Source organism: Lontra canadensis, unplaced genomic scaffold, assembly GCF_010015895.1.
Source record: "Lontra canadensis isolate GAN:19392208 unplaced genomic scaffold, GSC_riverotter_1.0 scaffold69, whole genome shotgun sequence".
NCBI lineage: Eukaryota > Metazoa > Chordata > Mammalia > Carnivora > Mustelidae > Lontra > Lontra canadensis.
The window spans coordinates 9,755,531-9,773,210 of record NW_022631063.1 but is presented as its reverse complement, the minus strand read 5'-3'; the positions used below and the strand labels follow the sequence as shown (position 1 = coordinate 9,773,210).

The 17,680-nt window shown below is 48.1% G+C and overlaps 1 protein-coding gene across 2 annotated transcripts in view; it reads right to left on the bottom strand.

Annotated features, from left to right (window-relative positions):
• The window catches only part of ITGA6 (integrin subunit alpha 6), a 76,442-nt gene extending 61,049 nt beyond the window's left edge, over positions 1-15,393 (bottom strand). For both annotated transcript variants that reach the window (XM_032880462.1, XM_032880463.1), the window contains exon 1: positions 15,122-15,393. In XM_032880462.1, coding sequence (XP_032736353.1) covers positions 15,122-15,303 — 182 coding nt within the window. In that variant the 5' untranslated portion in view covers positions 15,304-15,393. The remainder of the gene's footprint in view (positions 1-15,121) is intronic.
• Between the last annotated feature and the right edge of the window lie 2,287 nt (positions 15,394-17,680).

Here is a 17,680-nt window from a genome sequence, read left to right as displayed (position 1 = left end):
GAATCAGCCTGGATCGTTCCAACAATGCGGGGCAAACCACGGCTCTGGGAATGGACCCACGACTTAAGAGAAAGCAAAGCGGGTATCAAGCTCTTCACCGCAGCTCCGCTTCTTATCAGTAAACGATGAGAAATCACTTGAAGATCCAGACTGGCTAAATTAATCATGGTTCACCATTAAAACTGAATACTATACAGATGTTAAAAACACTGAGGAAGCTCTCTATTTAACACCTCACATAAGCTCTAAAACACGCCAAGAGAGAAAAAAGAGCAAGATATGGAAGAACATAGAGGATGCCACAGTATGTATAAGAAAATGTACGTATTTGCTGATAACATGTACAGGCACCTGTGCAAGGATTTACAACAAACTGGTGAAAAGACAGTTGACCCTGGAAGTACAGGGTAAATGGAGACCAGGGCTAAGAGGGGGAATTTTTTTAACACTTTTTAAATTTTTATTCAATTAACTAACATATAATGTATTGCTGGTTTCAGAGTTACAGTTCTGTCATTTGTCAGTCTTCTTCTCCTAGGGCATGTGATGTCATGGGCACTGAGTGTTATAGAAGTGCCCAGAAGTCACGGAAAAATCAAACCTCGTGACCACATGAGGCAAGCTCACACGTGCCATCTTTATGTATGCAGCTACGGGCAAGCAAAAGCCGGCATGGACAGGTTCAGCGGGTTCCAGCGCAAGAAGGACACACCAGTAAAGCAGCAGCCAAGCCCTACCTCGGGCACAGCCGGCACTGGGCTGGCCATGCGGGCATTACAGTAAAGGTCCCCTGGGGCGGGGGCAGAGGCTACAATCCACAGAGCTGAGGGGGTAGACCAGCTTCCCACCATGGCCAAGGGAGCCCCCGAGCGAGCTGTCAGGACTCCAGAGAGGAGCCAGCCCCTGCCCCCAGGAAGTCTGGGGCGGTCAGCGCTGCTGGCATTGGGAGGAACGTCTCCGCTATGGAGGAACAGCGACCCAAAATCCGCATGCCTCAGGTCCTGCTTTCGAAGGGGGTGAATCCGTCCAGCTCGGGGGCATCCCCACATGCAGAGTTAACAGGCAGTGAGCACGGCTGGGAAAGAGCCCCGGGCTTTCGGTGCCGGCATCCAGTCTTCAGAGCCACCGACGTGGCCCCACCCACTTGGCGGCACCCACTTGGCGGCACCCACTTGCTACAGGGCGGAGCAGGAGTGATTCGATGGGCTGAGTCAGGCACCTCACCTTTCATCTCATCTACAGCATGAATGAGAGGAGTGAAGCGACCTAGGACTCCTTGTCCAGGAACAAGCCAGAGGGGGTAGGGATCCATCTGGGGAACGGCAACTGCTTCTCCATGTGTGGTCAAAGACAAATCCAGGCCCGGTGCCTCCTCAAGAAATGCTTATCTTGGGAACTCTGGAGGGCAGCTCTTTTCCACGAGAGAAAAGAGCTCTCTTTTTCAGAGCAGCTTGGTGAGACAGGAACACATCTGCTTAAATGTCTGTGGACAGCGTATAAAAACAGCAGCACTGACTAGACCGACCCCTTCTTGGGAATAGAGGTAGAGGCCAGGGATTCAAGTACAGGAAGTGAGGGGGGACGAGGGTGTAGGTGCAGCTCCATCGGGTGGCTGCAGGACCTACAACAAATCCTAGGCCTTCATTTCTTGATCCACATAATAAGGGAGATGGTCCGTCTTCCTAGAACATTTCCTGGGTTCCTTCCCAACTTCAGTAGGTGATGAATAGTTCCAGTGGTAAAGAAATCCACAAAAGCATTAGTGAGTGATATTACTAGAATATACCTGTTCTCTCCATGCAGATGAAACACCCAGGACTTGCACATGGCCTAGATTTCTTTTAAAACTGCACTTTTTTATTTTTGAGGAATGACATGTGCCAGGCTCCACATTAAAGTCCTGGGCAAGCACAGATAAATTGGACCCAAATCCCTGCCTTCAGAAGGCCCAAAATTCAGAATCGTCAGTGAGCTTCTCAAGCTCCCTAAAAGTTTATTAGAAATTCCACGATACAGATAGGGGGCACCTGGGCAGCATGGTCGGTAAAGTGCCCCACTCTTGGTTTCAGCTCAGGTCGTGATCTCGGGGTCATGAGATCGAGCCCTGCATCGGGTTCCGGGCTCCATGCAGAGTCTGCTTGAGATCCTTTCTCCTTCTACCTCTTCTACCTCTCCCTCTGCCCCTTCCTGGATCTCTCTCTAAATTAAAAAAAAAAAGAAGAAAAAGGAAAAGGAAAAAGAAATTCCATTATAAATACATCAGTAAAAATAAAGAGAGTCTATTAAACTAAATTGAATCCAGACAAGAGAGAAATTAATCATTAGAAAATCAAAGAGATAAGGAACCGAGAAAGAAAAGAAAGCTGCTCCGAGGTAACAGATGAACGAGGCTCTAAAGGAAGGCTGGGGTGAGGGGTGGGAGGTACCAACAAGGAAAGAATGTGCAAGACAAGCTAAAGATACCTTACTGCTAGGGACAGCTGTTAGTCTAATCAGACGTTCCCTGAATGCATACGCACTGCCTTTCAAATGAACTTCAGCCCTTAATGTGCCACTGTCCCACCAAACCTCAGCTCCAGCCTGACCTCTGTGGCCACTGAGATGGAGGGTTCCTTCTAAACCTGCTGAGTCTGATAGGAAGAGCAGCAAGATGAAAGTGAGAAACCGACTACGGCCAGGCTTCACATCTGCTGTGATTCTTTCACTCCGTTAGAAACTAGAGACAAGAACTTTGGCTTGTCAAGGACAGGTGTTGAGGAACCCAGAGGTTCCACACCTGTAGCCAGCTGCACAGCTGCTAGACCTAACCAGGACCAGTCATCTCCCAAAGCGGAAACACAGGCTGCACTGGGAGAAAGGACTTTGAAATTCTACCATAAATGTGTTCAACTGTTAATTTTGTTGCCAGTGATCCTCATTAGAATGTCCTATCAGATGATAGGACATAGTACAATTCTCAATTTAGTTCTTTTAAGTTTAGCTATCAATATTTTAGGGCCTCGTTAACATGGACATTCTGATTTCTGGACCCTCCAAAACAAGTTCAAGGAGGACCGAAGTTGTCACAACCATGTGAATATATTTAACACTCCAGAATTGGACACCTAAAAATGGTTACGATAGTAAATTTTATGTTCTACGTATTTTACCACAACTTAAAAAAAAAAAAAAAAAAAACACCATGGTGTAAAGGATCATCCTAAAAAATGGTCCTCCCACTTCCCGTCCTCCAGAAGTCTTTAATGTACCTGGAAAATTAAATTAACTCAAAGAGCTCAACCAGTACCACTGTGTACTCATCTCTATTAAGTTTGAACCAAAAATGGACAAGCTGTCAGCCTTGCTGTTGAGAAGCTCTCAGACCAGAGGGGATAATATCCATCAGGCAGACATTTATAGAGTGCCTTCCACAGCAGGGGATTTGGCCAGACCAAGTAAGCAAACAGGTGTTGTCTTAGGTGCAGACCCTCATTCATCAGTGGAGGCTAACCTCTGCTGATCTGGAGAATTCTGGAAAAATGGCTGGAAAAATTGCTATGGTGGTTTGGAGTGTCCCCAGCCAGCAAGGGAAAGGGCAATGGTGGCTGTATATTTGCTATCACTACTCCACGGGGACATTTAGAAAAATGTAAGGCCCTGTTATGTCAAGTGCAAGATGATGTAGCACAGGATTAATGCCAAGAATGGGCTATTTCACCAAAAGGTAAGACTGGATGGCATAGCATCAGCTGGACTGGGCACCAGGCAGCTGTGTTTCAGGACCCACATGTATACTACCCAAGTGTCACTTGACTGTTCGAGGTCTTAGCTGTCCATCTGAGGAGAAGAGTTTGGGCTGTCAGTGCTTCTCAGTCATTTCCACAAAAGCACTGAATGACAAAGGGAGGTGAACATGTACAGGGGACATAACCCAACCCCACCAGAAATCTGCATTCTCTTTAAAGCCTCATGTTTTATATTAAAAACTTACACATATTCCATTCTGCACTACAAAGAGATAATTAAAAAAAAAAATAACTCCCCACCATGCCGCCTCAGGGAGATGTGCTGTGATTTATTTGTGGCACCCCCAGGGCCATGGATGCTAAGGTCCTGATGAGTCACCCTCTTGCATAATCTCAGAGACATTCTATTTCCTTTCAGATTCACATTTCTCTCAAGCTACCTTGTTAGCCTCTACCACTTATCTTGAAAGAACAGACTGAAAACTGCTAGTATTTAGCCCGGTCTTCCACATCCCTGACAATTCGACAAGGCCATGCCTCATTTTTACTCCATACACCCCATGATACACTAGATAACGTTGACCAGGATGACAAAGACAAGCAACCAGGCCCCGGGAGCAGGAAGTCAGGCTGCAGCCCCCCTGGCAGGCTCCTGACTCCGTTCTGTCCTGCACAGCACACGTCTACCTATCAATGTCCTCGTGTCTATGGTGGGAGGGCAGGGAGTGGGAGTGACAGACACCATGCCATCCTAGACGGGACCGGACTCTGGAGCTGCATATGCTCCCATGCTGGCAATGCTCACTCGACACCTAAAGTGATCCTTGTAAGAATGTAACAATATAGAGAGCTGTGGTCTTCTGCATCTCAAATATGGTATAAGGAACTCAAGATAGTTAAACGGTTTTGATGTGTTGCCATTTTGTCTTTCTTCTTCCAAGTCCCATGTTTCCCTGTGGGAGGCCGCAATAAGGCTTGAGACGAGGACCAAACCAGGCCCTGACTTGTGCCTCCTTTAAAGTCCGAATAACCTAACAAAAGGTTTAGGACGGGAAAAGTTGAGTAGCACTGAGAAAGGGTCTGTGCTATGGGTTGTGTGCTCGCCTACGTGACTTCCCACACGCTTGCTAAACAAATGAGAACAATTCGGTTGGGGTCAAAAGTTCGTTGCTGGTCCTTGCTGCCCTAGTACAGCCCATAAATTACTTTCAGGTTTACTGTATCAATACAGAACAACTGTACTGGCATCAGCCATTTGGCATCACGAGGTCTGCTTATAGTCAATTGTGAAACTTATTATGGGAACTCGTGGTTGTTTAACTAGACACAGATGTATTGCTTCTCCTATTGTATTATCACTATATATATAGCCTTAATGCTTTGAATAAACTTAGCACTGTTGGACATCCTCCTCAGTGCTCCTCCTGCCCCCATCTCTCTGCTTCTCGAGTTCTTTTCTTCGTCCTCTTAACCTCACGTTCCTGGTCGATTTGTCGCGCTGGCCACGACATTTCCCCTTCTTCTCTTCAAGATGTCACTGCAGTTGTCCATGGCCTATGAACTGCCCCTAAGTCTGGCTGTAGCCCCCTTGACCATGGGGCAGCTTCACCTGTGACCTAACCCTCAGAGGGGAGGGCCTCCTGGCCATCAGACTTTCAAGACAAGATAGCTACAAAAGCTCTGGGGTGGGGAAGGAAACTCGACTCCTATTTTAAGGGGCCCGCAACAGTAAAGGTTGAGGTCTACTGGATGTGCCAGACACGAGGCTAAGTGCTTCTCCTCCCCATGCTTCTGCTCCACAACCCCCTCGGGCAGGTACTGTCAGCACCGCCACCTTCCCAAGGAGGACAAGTACCTTGCCCAAGGTCAAATCCACAGAATGTAAAGAAGCTGGGATTCAAGCCCCACATTCCTCTAGCTCTAGAATGGAGTTCTTATCCCTTACAAGGCAAACTTCTACACAGGTTATTGAGGAACTGGGGGCTAATGAGTACGGTTATTGATGAGAGATGAGAAGCAACCAGGAAAAACCTCCCATAACCGCCCACTGGGACAAGCACCCAGCTACCCGCACCTGTGCCCCCTTATTCTGTGGGGAGATGAGCCCGCTGTGCTCCAGTAGGAAGCTGACCCCTCCACGGGTCCACCCCTCTCACCCACCCACACACGGCACACCCGCAACTCTCTCCTCTCTTGTGCTCACTTTGCCTTTTCTACTAAAGCATCCTCACGCTGGTGAGTAATAGCTCGCTGTAACTTGCTTTCATCATAAACATTAATGCCTCCTGAGCCTATTTCTCCTCTAGCTCTTGCTCTGCTCCCCTCTTCAACAAAACTGAGTTCCTTTGTTCCCTTTTTTTTTTTTTTTTTGGTCTCCAATTCATCTTCTCTTCTCACCCATCTTTCCAACCAGGCACTGCTCCCAGCCCCCCCCGACAAGTGCTCTGCTCAGGCTGCTGCTGGTCTCCACATTGCTATCCCAGTGATCAGCTCTAAGGTCACTGACACAATTCATGGATCACTGCTTTCATCACGTGGCTCCCAGGTTAGCAAACCTAGTTCCCCGCTTACTGGCCATGGCCTTCCTCTCCCTAACCTCTGCCTGGGGAGTGCCCTACAGCTTTACCCTCAGTATCTATCCCTACTTCCTTCGTGACCTCATTCAGCATTCAGTCCTCCACCAGAAATACAACCTAGACCCCCAGGACTCTGCTATCTGTATCTCCTGCCCAGACCTCCCCCACTGAACTTCAGACTCTCATTCAACTACCTAGGCAGCACCTCCACTGGGATGTCCAGACATCTCAAACCTAACACGTCTAAAAATTAAACTTTCACTCTTCCTCCAAAATCCGTTCCTCTTATGTTCTGTCCTAACCCATCATAGGACAACTTCATCCTTCCAGTTGCTCAGGCAAAAAACCTTGAGGACATTTTTACTTTCACTCTCTTCATCTTGTCGACTCTACTTTTAAAATATATCCAGAATCCAACCACTTCTATCTTCATTGCTACCACCATGCCCCAAACTACCATCCTCTCTTATCTGTCATTATAAGTGCCTCCTAATTAATATCACTACATCTACCCTTGCCCTCACACTTGTCTACGTTCAATCTAGCAGCTAGAGAAACCGTTGATAATCTAAGTCAGCTCAGGTCATACTCTTCTCAGAACCCTGCAAGGATTCCCATCAAAGTCAGGAGTAAAACCCAAAGTCTTTCAGTGGCCCATAAGGCTCCATGCCATTTGCCTCCAAGGAGACCATAAGCTTCCTTGGTGTTCTAAATTTGCTAGGCATGCTTCTGCCCCAGGGCCTTTGCACTGGGTGGTCCTGCTGCTGAAAACAATCTCCCCCCCGCCCCCAGTACTGATATGGCTTACAGCTTTGCCTTTTCAGTGACGTCTTCCCTGGCTAACCCACTGCTGACCACTCCACAGTACCTGTCTCCACTTTCTTTTCCTCTATGTCACTCACTACCTCCTAACGTAATACCCCTATTTATTTTGTGTCTCCCCCAACAGAAGTAAACAGTGAATTCAGTTTGCTTCCATATCTCTAGCACCAGAAGAGTACCTAGTACATAGTAAATGCTCAGTGAAGATCTGTTGAACTTACAACTTCTATTTAAAAAAAAAAAAAGTTGATTATGGTTTCTCTGGAAGTCCAAAACACATTTCCCTCTAAATTTTTACTTGTTCCTCATGTTCAAGTAAGGATAAAAACCCCTACTTTATGTTGAAATATAGAATTATATATAAATTATATACATAAATGTGCACACAGAAACAAATGAGCTTACCAAAGATCCATCTCTTACCCTAGGACAGTGAAAAAACTTCTCAGATGGCCATGGCTGGTGGTGCTGCTGAACTTGGGGGATCCTCACTTTGCAGCCCCCACCTCCTGGGATCCTGAGCAGGGGCCCCAGGATGCCTCTCCACATGCCCATGCCCTCAGTTCATCTCTGTAGCAGCCCCAAACCCTTTCTAAATAGAAGATATGGAAAATACGTTTTCTTTCAAAACTGGCAGATGGGATACGGCATCTGATATGACTTTATCATGCCCTGAACATTAAAGCACATTTCCAGCTGGCCCCTGAAACCCTCCCTTGAGATTCATACACATCTTCTCCAGGTTCTCTATCCTTGAGCATCTAGAAGGCCCAACAGTGTCCAAACCCAACTTTTCTTGCACTTGTGGGTTCCCGTGAGGCCTCTTCATCACCCAGATCTTAAAGCCAGCTCTCGACTTTTGCTGAGTATCCTAAGTTGGCACCTGGGCCAGGTCTCACGAGCAGCCAGCAGGCCTCAGACGCAAGAGCCATTTTCCTAGAACGAGATGTCTCCGCATAGCTACCTGATCATGTCCGAGCCTCTTTAAGCTTTTCCTTGTTTGAAAACTCTTAGGTTTCTTTGTGTCACAGCAAAGCGGGATTCCTTAAGTCCTAGCCAACTGGTTTTTCAACACTTTGCATCTCCAATCTCACCAAAGCCTTGCAGGATTCTAAACATTTCCATTTCACTTCAAAATACCCTTGTTCTCAAGAGATAGTCCTACACTGCCAGTTGGAGGGGTGTCGGGCCATGATCTGACAGATGAGTCCATGGAAAGACGACCCAGGAAGGGCTGAAACAGAAATAGGACTTCAAATTCCTCCTGCTGTCAAGTGGTCCGCTCGCACCAGGAACAACCCTCCCACACCCCACCCTTGCTGAGGATCCTCTTGCTAACTTCAGATTACATGGCTTTATCAGGACCACAGAAGACTGTGACCACCTGACCGAGGGCAATATATCCTAAAGAGGAGGGCTCTAATTCTGCCAGGACAAGAGGGTTTTTGGCTCAGGAGATCTACAGTTCAGTGACATCCTACCCTTATGGCTCTGAAATGTTTATCATCTGTGCACTTCCCCTAACACCCACACTTAACCTTAGTACGAATCAATATCCTTTATTAAATAAAGGAACTATAGTGACATTGATATCACCAACAAAGCAAACACAGCCCCGGGGAAACAGGCATTACTCTGCTCTGTTTATTCTTCGTATCACTAACCAATGTGCCCCTTTCATACAATTCCAAAGTTTATTTTTATTTCTATACTTTCAGGCTTAGAAAGCATATTTCGTTAAGAGGTTTTCTTTTACTATATCTGAAGTGGCTCTTCAAAAAAAGGAATCTTCAGATTGTGTGACATTCAAAATAGGTGTAGCTGCTTAGCAAATAAACTTGCGAGCGGATGTCCGTGACTGTGTCACTTGCTTTTGCCTTCTGCACTTGCTTTAGTGACACTTTCCCCTAATTCAGAACGGCCCTTTTGGCCAGTTCATTGGTTTCAGAGTCTTCAAAGTTTTTCACATCTTTCTGCCAATTTAGGATTAGGTGAAGTGACAGCAGAATCCAGTGCTGGAATCCAGCACGTATATGTCGGGGTGGAGGGACAGAGGGACGGAGGGAGATGTGGGGAGAATCTGAGGCGACGCTGTAGCCCATGAAAGAAGTCATTCTACAAGCACACCAACTCTGGAATAAACGGATTTGGAACCATCTCGCCTTGTTTACCTAAACAGAAAAGCTAGACAGCAACAGAAGAGATGGTGATCATTCCACCCTGTTATTAGGCTAACAGGGACCCACACTGGTGAAGAGCCAATCTATCTGTCCCAGTTCGGGGCTAATTAACAATTAGGCTCTTGATTTATTTCCAAGGAATCACTGTTTCCAATTCCAAGTGCCAGTTTAACAAACAAAAACCTGCTAGAACACACTACTTCCACACTTCGTCCGTACATCTTCAACCTCAGGCAGCTTCACTGGGAACAATCAGAGCCAGCTTTGCACAAACAGACCCAGCCTTCCTATTGTACATTAATGCCAAACAAAGGACCAGGAAAATAAATCATCATCAACCCTGCCCTGGGTAGAGTGCAAATTACCCAGTCTCCCCAGGATAAGGTACGGGGATACTTCCAAAGTCATAGAGCTCTGAGAAGATCTGGAAACCAGGAAGTTTGTATTCCTCAGTAACTCTGCCCCATTAATGCACGGTCTACCCTCCATGGGTACCCGTGCACAAAGTCGCTGCCCACCCAGCCCCTCACCGTGCCGGTTATCTGTCTGCCCACTGATCTCTACATACTGAACCCCGACTGGTATTCACCCACTGCTTGGCAGCTACCGAAAGGCTATAAGGCATAGTTCCTTGGAGATGTACTTCCAAACAGGGTCACTGTAGAATGGAAAGAAGGATATACACGTAACCATGATCCTAATCAAACCCAACGAGAGAAACCACATGCTGCACAGTCCAGGAAGCATGGAAGATGTAGACCAAGAACCAACTTGCCCAATGATGTGCCATGGCCACTTCACTGCTTACAGCCCCGGTTTGCACATTTATCTAACAAACACAAAGGATAAGAAATGGTTGGGGCTGGCCCTGGTCACCATTACTATAGGGCTGAGTCTTCGCCACCCTCCCAAGAAGCCGGCAGAACTCTGGTTCAACCAGATCACTCAAGGTCCAACCAGATCACCACTCTACAGCTTTCAATGGAGGAGCTCAACAGCTTCCCCACCGCTCCCCTAAGAGACACACACATTCAAGAGTCCCTTGCGAGCCTTGAATAACTGAAGCTTTAGCCATCAATTCCCAAGTACCCCCACGTGCTTACTCTCATGTGATCCCCACATGCCCTGGTCCAGGGCTTTCAGCATCTTTCCCTACAGCCAGCCTCTCTATTTCATCTCATTTGAACAACCAACAAATGCTGAGCACCCACTGCAGGGCAGGTCAACCTGTATTTCTGAGGTCGAGCTCTCAAGTCAGCCTTTAAGGCAAAAATCAAATATAACTTAAAATCACTCAGGAAAATCCCTGAGTTGGGACAGGTGTCCTCTCGACAACTCAAAAACCAAGAATTATCATCTTGGGTGTCTATTTGCATTATGCCGATAGCGTCCCTTTCCCTGGGGGCAGCAAAGTCCAAGGGCTCCTTTGAGCAGGGAATGGCGAAGGGTTAAATCAAGGGATTTCTTGCTCTCTCTACCCTGAGCTGAAAGAGCTGATTTCACAAGTTAAATTGAGTGTATGATGATAGGACTCCACTGTATCTGCAAGGCATATGCTAGGTGCCATCAGGCAAAGAAATGAATCTAAAACAGCTGCCCTCAACTTCCCTATAACCCAGTTGGGTAAGATCGGTTCATCCTCTGAAAATCGTAGATAACAGTTAAACACGAAGCCATCAGAACTGACAGATGTTGGATACTAAGTGCTATAGACATTCAAAGGAAAAATAAATGCTATAGTGTAGGGTAGGCTCAAAAGCCTTTCATGGAGAAATTTAAACTGGCTCTTGAGGTATTGATCACATTCTTTCTTAAGATGGGCGGACCGAGAACCGATCAGTGTTCCACACAAAACTGACCTGGTCATCTAAGCATACAATGGTATTTTCCATTATGTCTCCACTCTCCCTCTTGAAAGTGCCAACTAATTCACTGGCCTACTCTGTCCACGGTACTATGTTGTGCCAAGGTCGCAGGGTAACCAGGCACCATAGTTCAAGTTCTACGTGGTTGCCAAAGCTTAAACTAAATCTTGATGTTATTGTTATGCTAAAATAGAGGACCATACAACTAAGAACAACATGCTAACTGCTTCTTTACAATCACAGAGACTCTTACATGAGCATTTAACCTGACTTTCCTGACAAATTATTCATACCATGAGTATCCTGATCCTTTCTCTCAAACCCTAAGGCATTACTTGGATGGTCTCATACCAGCCTGTGTTAAAATTAAACTTTTCTATTTCCCTTTCTTGCAGAGTCCTATGACCTTCCCTAAGTTTCCCTGTCCATTTTGGAACTTTCTCCACTCTCAGGACTCAAGGTGACTGAGCACAGTCCCTAGACACTGGCCCTGGGCCACATGGCACTGTGAATGAATGTAAGGGAGCCAGTGCTTAGGTCCACATTTTGGACACAGCTCTCATCCCTGGCTAGCTCCACTCACCCCTCACTGGGCTTTTTCAGAAGGGGAGGGAGTAAGAGACAAAGAAGGACCCAAATCTGACCCAAAGCCAGCTGGAATAAGGGTCAACTGGAAGAATCCAGGCATAGATATTTAAATAGATAACCCTGATTCATACAGGTAGTTTAATAAATCAACATAACATAGTACATTTCCAAAAATTCAGATACTGGCCAATTTCTCCAGGTCTAAAAGACATTTCTGACATTTCCTTCAGGAGATGGCATGAGCACAAGTCAGAAATACCAATTCAAATCCAGATTCCATTAAGATTCTGAAGCACTTGTGAGACTTCAGACATTTCCTAACTTTCAACTTTAGTTTCTTCATCTATAAAGAGAGCCAATAGGACTAGATGACTTTTATGACTAGATGACTAGTTAATGATTTTAAAGGCAGAAGTATCACAAGTCTGAGAAAAATCGAAAGCAAACATCAGAGTCAGAATAGAAGGGACAATGGTTGAGGGGGTAGGTTACCTGGGTGGCTCAGTCGATTGAGTGTCCGACTCTTGATTTCCACCCAGGTCATGATCTCAGGGTCATGGATCCAGCCCCCATGTCAGGCTCTGTGCTCAGTGTGGAGTCTGCTAGTTCCTCTCCCTCCCCCTAAGTGTGCACATGTGCTCTCTTGAATAAATACATAAAATCTTAAAAAAAAAAGGGGGGGGAGAGAGGTGGTATTAAATATTTAAATAGCACTGTAGAAAATTTAACCCACAAAAATCTACAGCAGTTTCTATAATAGGCATTCATTTGCTATTTCCACATCTTCACTTCTCCTGCTCCAATAAAGCCTCTTGTTTAGCAAATTTACTTTATCAGTCTAATTAAGACCAGTTAAAGTTAGACTGCTTTGAATAGGAGTTTCATAAATATGACTAAGAGTTTAAATTATCGGTTACCCCACCTATAATAAACTTTGGCTTTGGTCTTTGGCAGTCAGAATGTGAATGGTTAGCACCTGTCCAGTAGCTGGCACACAGTAGGAATTCAATTAGTTCTCAATGCATCCCCACTAACCCCCAGTGCTTAGTCAGCAAGTCCCCACACCAGGCAGGAATTAAGCATTGTACGTGTGGTCTCTTACTCCTCACAACAACCTTATTAAATACCTCCATTTTACGGATAAAGAAACTAAGGCTTAAAATAAATTAACAGCTGCTCCACAGCCCAGAAGGAATTTGAGCATAAGTCATGTCTCTCTCTCTCTCCCCCCCTCCCTCTCATCAGTTCCCTACTGAACTTTTCCACAGAATGCAAGAGTTTAGGACACTGGACCAGAAGTTGTGGGGGTCTCAACCTCACTGGCTGTTATTTGCACCCACATCAGTTACAGACAAAGGTGACAACTGATGGGATTATGGCCTGTGTGTGCTGGTTCTCCTTGGAGGCCCAAAGCTGCTGCTGAAAGCTGGAACACTTTACCAAAAGAAGGGAAAAAGGGGACAGGTTTTAACATAAACCACACACCACCACCCCCCCCCAGCAGTGTGGTTACTGCCACACTCCAAACTCAAGGGAAAGGTACACTCCAGGATCTGATCAGCCACTCCCTCCAAGCAGAGCCTTTCTAGAAGGCAGCAGACACCAATGGCAGGCTTATTCTTACCCACAGGAGAACTTGCAGCAGCAGTAACAGCAATAACAAGTTTCAGCAAGCATGCTGCTCAGTGACAGAGATTCCTGGCTAGCCTCACATTTTCTAAGTCTCCATCCCAAAGATATTTTCTTGGCCCAATACACCCCTTTCACAATGCTGGCTTGAACAAGTATTTCAAGGAAGCCATGACCGTCAGTAGGCGTCAGGTGCACAAGAATATCAGGCTGAAGGTGTCCCCTCTGCCAGCCCACAACCAGGGCTGCACCAAGCAGTTCGAATGCACCGTGTGGGCGGATGCACATTTACACACCCTAAGGATTCAGAGACACCAAACGTCATCCATTAACTGAGGTCACAGAAACCACCTCTCATTTCAGATTTACAGCTTAGCAATTATTTCTGAGAGAAGGAGTACAAGCAACGGGCCAGCCCACCAGCCCTCAGCCTTCCCACCCCCAACAAATATCTTTGCTTCACCACCAGGTGTTAGCAGAAAAATCTGATGTTAAGATTCACCAGCTCCAAAGTTGTTAATCGCAGAAATCAAGAGGTTTCCTCCAGCTCTAACGTCCCATTCCACCTTTATAAACACAAAGTTCTCTCTTTCCGTGGCTGCACTTTGCTTTCTCCGGTCTGTTGGTCCTGGAAGGACCTTGGTTCAACTAAAAGCGTTAGGGGAGGAGGGAACCTCGGTGAGTTTATTTCTCAGCAGTACAGATCTAGATGAAGACTCCCAAACCCTCTCCAGCCTAAAGAGTTAGATCATGTGGGAACCAAACACTGTCTAAGAGAAAAAGAGAAGCTGAGCAGTGCCAGTCTCCACTTTCTCGCGGGAGGAACACCGCTATACTATGGGCGGGGCGGGGCGGGGGGGGGTGGGGAGGTAGGGATCTTCTAAACTGTGTTTGCAAAGCCCCAGCCCAGATCTGATATTTTGCTTTAACCCTTCGGCTTGGGCCTGCGCAATGCAGGGGCCCAAAGGGTCTTTGGGTAGCGTCGGACGCTTCGGGGCCTGGGAGGGGGACGGGGCACACCACTCATACGATCTTGTTTTTCTCAGCTGATCTAGTCACGCGAACAGGTGCTTGGTCAATTCCATCTTTCAAAAGGAGGGGAGGGGTATGTTAGAGTAGCTCCCACAGGAGCGCCCGCCGTGCGGGGAAAGCCACGCGGGACAGGATGAAAAGTGGCTTTCCAACTTTTGCGGGGCTCCCTAGTCTGCGGGGAAGCCGGGTGTTGAGTGAAGTTGGGAAAGGCCTGGATCTTCCGGAACAACGCTCCCAGCAAGCCCACAGTGGCGACACGGCGACCCTACACCCTGGGGTCCCCCCACCCCCCGCCCCGCTCCAAACACACACGTGAAGCTCAGCAAAGCGTGCCACCTGCCGGGTTCCCAGCAAACATGCCCGAAGGGAAGGACCGCCGGAAAACACTTTGTTTAAAAAGAAAGAGAAGAAAAAAAAAAAAAAAAAAAAAAAAAAAGTAAACTATCCCGGGGCCAAGAACAGCCTGGCCTGGCACCGGGGCCGCAGTCCGCGGGGCTCGGCCCCGGGGTCCTCGGGTTTCTAGGGCTGAATGTGGGGAGGTGCCGCGACCCGCTCGGCTGCTGGCCGCGCTCCCCCGGGGGCCCGCGGAGTCCCGGGCGAGGCAGCCACACTGGTAGGGCCCGCGGGCGGGAACGCGGCGCGCCCTCGCCCCTGCTCGCGCGCGGGCGGGCGCCGTGGCGGGGGTGGGAAGTCGGGGAACTTACAACCGCCTGTCCTCCGGCTCCAGCTGCCAGTGCATGGCCAGCGAGAAGCCGAAGAGGCTCCCGGGGTCCCCCGTTTTCCGGATCACATTGTCCTCGCGGGTGTCCAAGTTGAAGGCGGCGCCAAGCCGGGGCAGGAGCCCCGCCGACAGGTAGAGCAGCCACAGCTGCCCCGTGGCCGCCATGGACGGGCGCACCGGGAGGTGGAGTGGGAGCCGCGGCTGCCGCCCTGCGCTCCGGGCCGGGTTCGAGGCTGCCGGGCTGCCGGGCTGCTGCTGTTGCTGCTGCTGCCGCCGCCGCCGCCGCAGCCACCTTCGTCTCCTCTGGCCACCGCGCCGGCCCCACCCCCGGGACGAGTCGCGCTAGCCGCCCGGCCGCTCCCCCTCGCGGGCAGCTCCTGACCGCTGAATGAGCCCGTTGTTCTCTGGAGACTCGCAGGCGTTTTATCAAGTGACGAGAACGCCGGCCCCGCCCCTCCCCACCCCTCTGGCCCCTCCTCGCGCTCCCGCCGCTGGGCCCGGCTGCCTGCACCTTCCCGGCCGGCCTGGCTGCGCCGGGTCGCGGTGCTGCCCCTCCCCGCGCCACCCCACGCCTCTCCCGCCGCCGCCTACCTGGCCCAGAAGCCGGCGTGGGACACCTGGGTGCTGGGGGGAGGCGAGCTCCCAGCCCCGCAGCTCCATCCCGAGGGTCCTCCGGGAAAGAAGTCCTGGAATGTGGGTGCCGTTCCGTGCGGAGCCAGAAAGGCGTTTACTACCTGTTACGCAAGGAGAAGTGCTATGATGCACCGGCCCCGACCGCCTTATGCAGCGGATTCTCGCCGACCGGAGCCCACGTGCAAAGGCTCATTTCATTCATTCAGTCCACGAGTGCTTCTGGAGCGCTTAATGCTTGCCAGATACTTGGGGAAGGGAGCTGCGTGGATTGTTTTCGGCCCTCAAAGAACTAACCGTCCAAAATAATAGCGCAAACTTGGATAGTGCTATACAATTTATATAGCTCATTTTATAGCCCATTTAGCCCTCATAACAATCTGCATAACAATTCGCAGATTAGAAAACTGAAGCTCAGCCTTAACCCTGAGCACCCAGGAATATGCCCAGTGAAAAGGAGAGCTTTGGGGACAGGTCACCCTGGTGTAAGCAATTTCATTTTCTAGGTGCTCTGAAGCGGAGAAGCAGCTTCTCAACAGGAAAGGATGGGTGTGTAAGGTGGTACCTACGAGCTCAGGAGCTCTTATTTCCTGCCCCCAAATTCCCAGGACTAGATTCTTGCCAAGAAGCAGCTCTGAGCTCTGTGTGGGTGGCCTAAAGTCTCCTGCCTCCAGAGCTTGGGGTGGGGCCTCCAGCACGGTGTTGACCTCTCCGGGCAACTTTATTGGCGGGGTTCTTCAGCCGCAGAGACAGACAGGGTTACTGTGATATTGGGGTGACAAAAAAATTTTACTTTTTTATTTTCACTAACCTCTGACATTTAGCATTTCCTTCCATTATAAATGGAGGGGAAACACCACAGTGGCAGTAGGATATGTGTCTAGGACTTAATCTCCAGTAGAACTCACAGGTTTTTTCACTGGGGTTTTTTTGTTTTTGTTTTTTACATCACAGCATAGTTGTTACAGTATCATCAATTACAGTAGTTATTAAATAGACCCTCCACTAGATCTTGTTATGCAATAGCCCAACTTAAAAGTATATATATTGGGACACCTGGGTGGCTCAGTTGGTTAAGTGTCTGCCTTGGGCTTGGGTCCCACATCCGGCTCCCTGCTCTGGGGGAAGGCTGCTTTTCCCTCTGCCTGTTTCTCCCCCTGCTTTGCTTGCGTGCACTCTCTCTCTCTCTCTCTCTCTCTGAAAAATAAGTAAATCTTAAAAAAAAAAAAAGTTCCTTTAAAAAAAGCATAAAAAATTTTTAAAGTATGTATATTATACAACGCAATTTTTTTAACATTTTGTTAACTGTATTTCAGAATAATTGGTTTCATTTGCAATCCCGTGTATTTTATGCTTTTAAAAACCTTGTTCTGAAAAGGGATTCATGGTTTTGGGCAGCCCACAAAATGGGGTCCCATGCCGCTAAAAAAGTTTAAGAAGTGCTAGCCTGAAGACTTCTGGAATGCCTTGGGGAGCCTGCCTTGGAATCTGATATCCCTGCATTAGAAACAGAAGCAGAGTACAGTCTTGGGGAAGACCTGAAGTCCCATGTGTGCATGTGGGGATAGGAATGGGGGTGCCCTTCACCTAAAGGAGTATTTGTACCAAGGGAGCAGCCCACACCGCACAGAAAGGCTGCCCGAACGTCATCAATGGTTGTTGCTTCTGGAGCAAGTCCCTCAGCTTAGGAGGGGCAGGTCCCACTTGTCTGCCAATCAACAGCTCCAGTCAAGTATAGTCAGAAGTAGGGTGCAGTGAGTTCAAATTCAGCAGGCAATGCAGGAAATCAGACTGTTTTCACAAATGTATAATAACCTTGCTAAGATTATGAGACTGTTGGCAACTGAGTAAGCTAAGAAACATCTGTATTATGATTTTTTCATGCAAGATAGCCTTTTTTCTTCATGTTGAA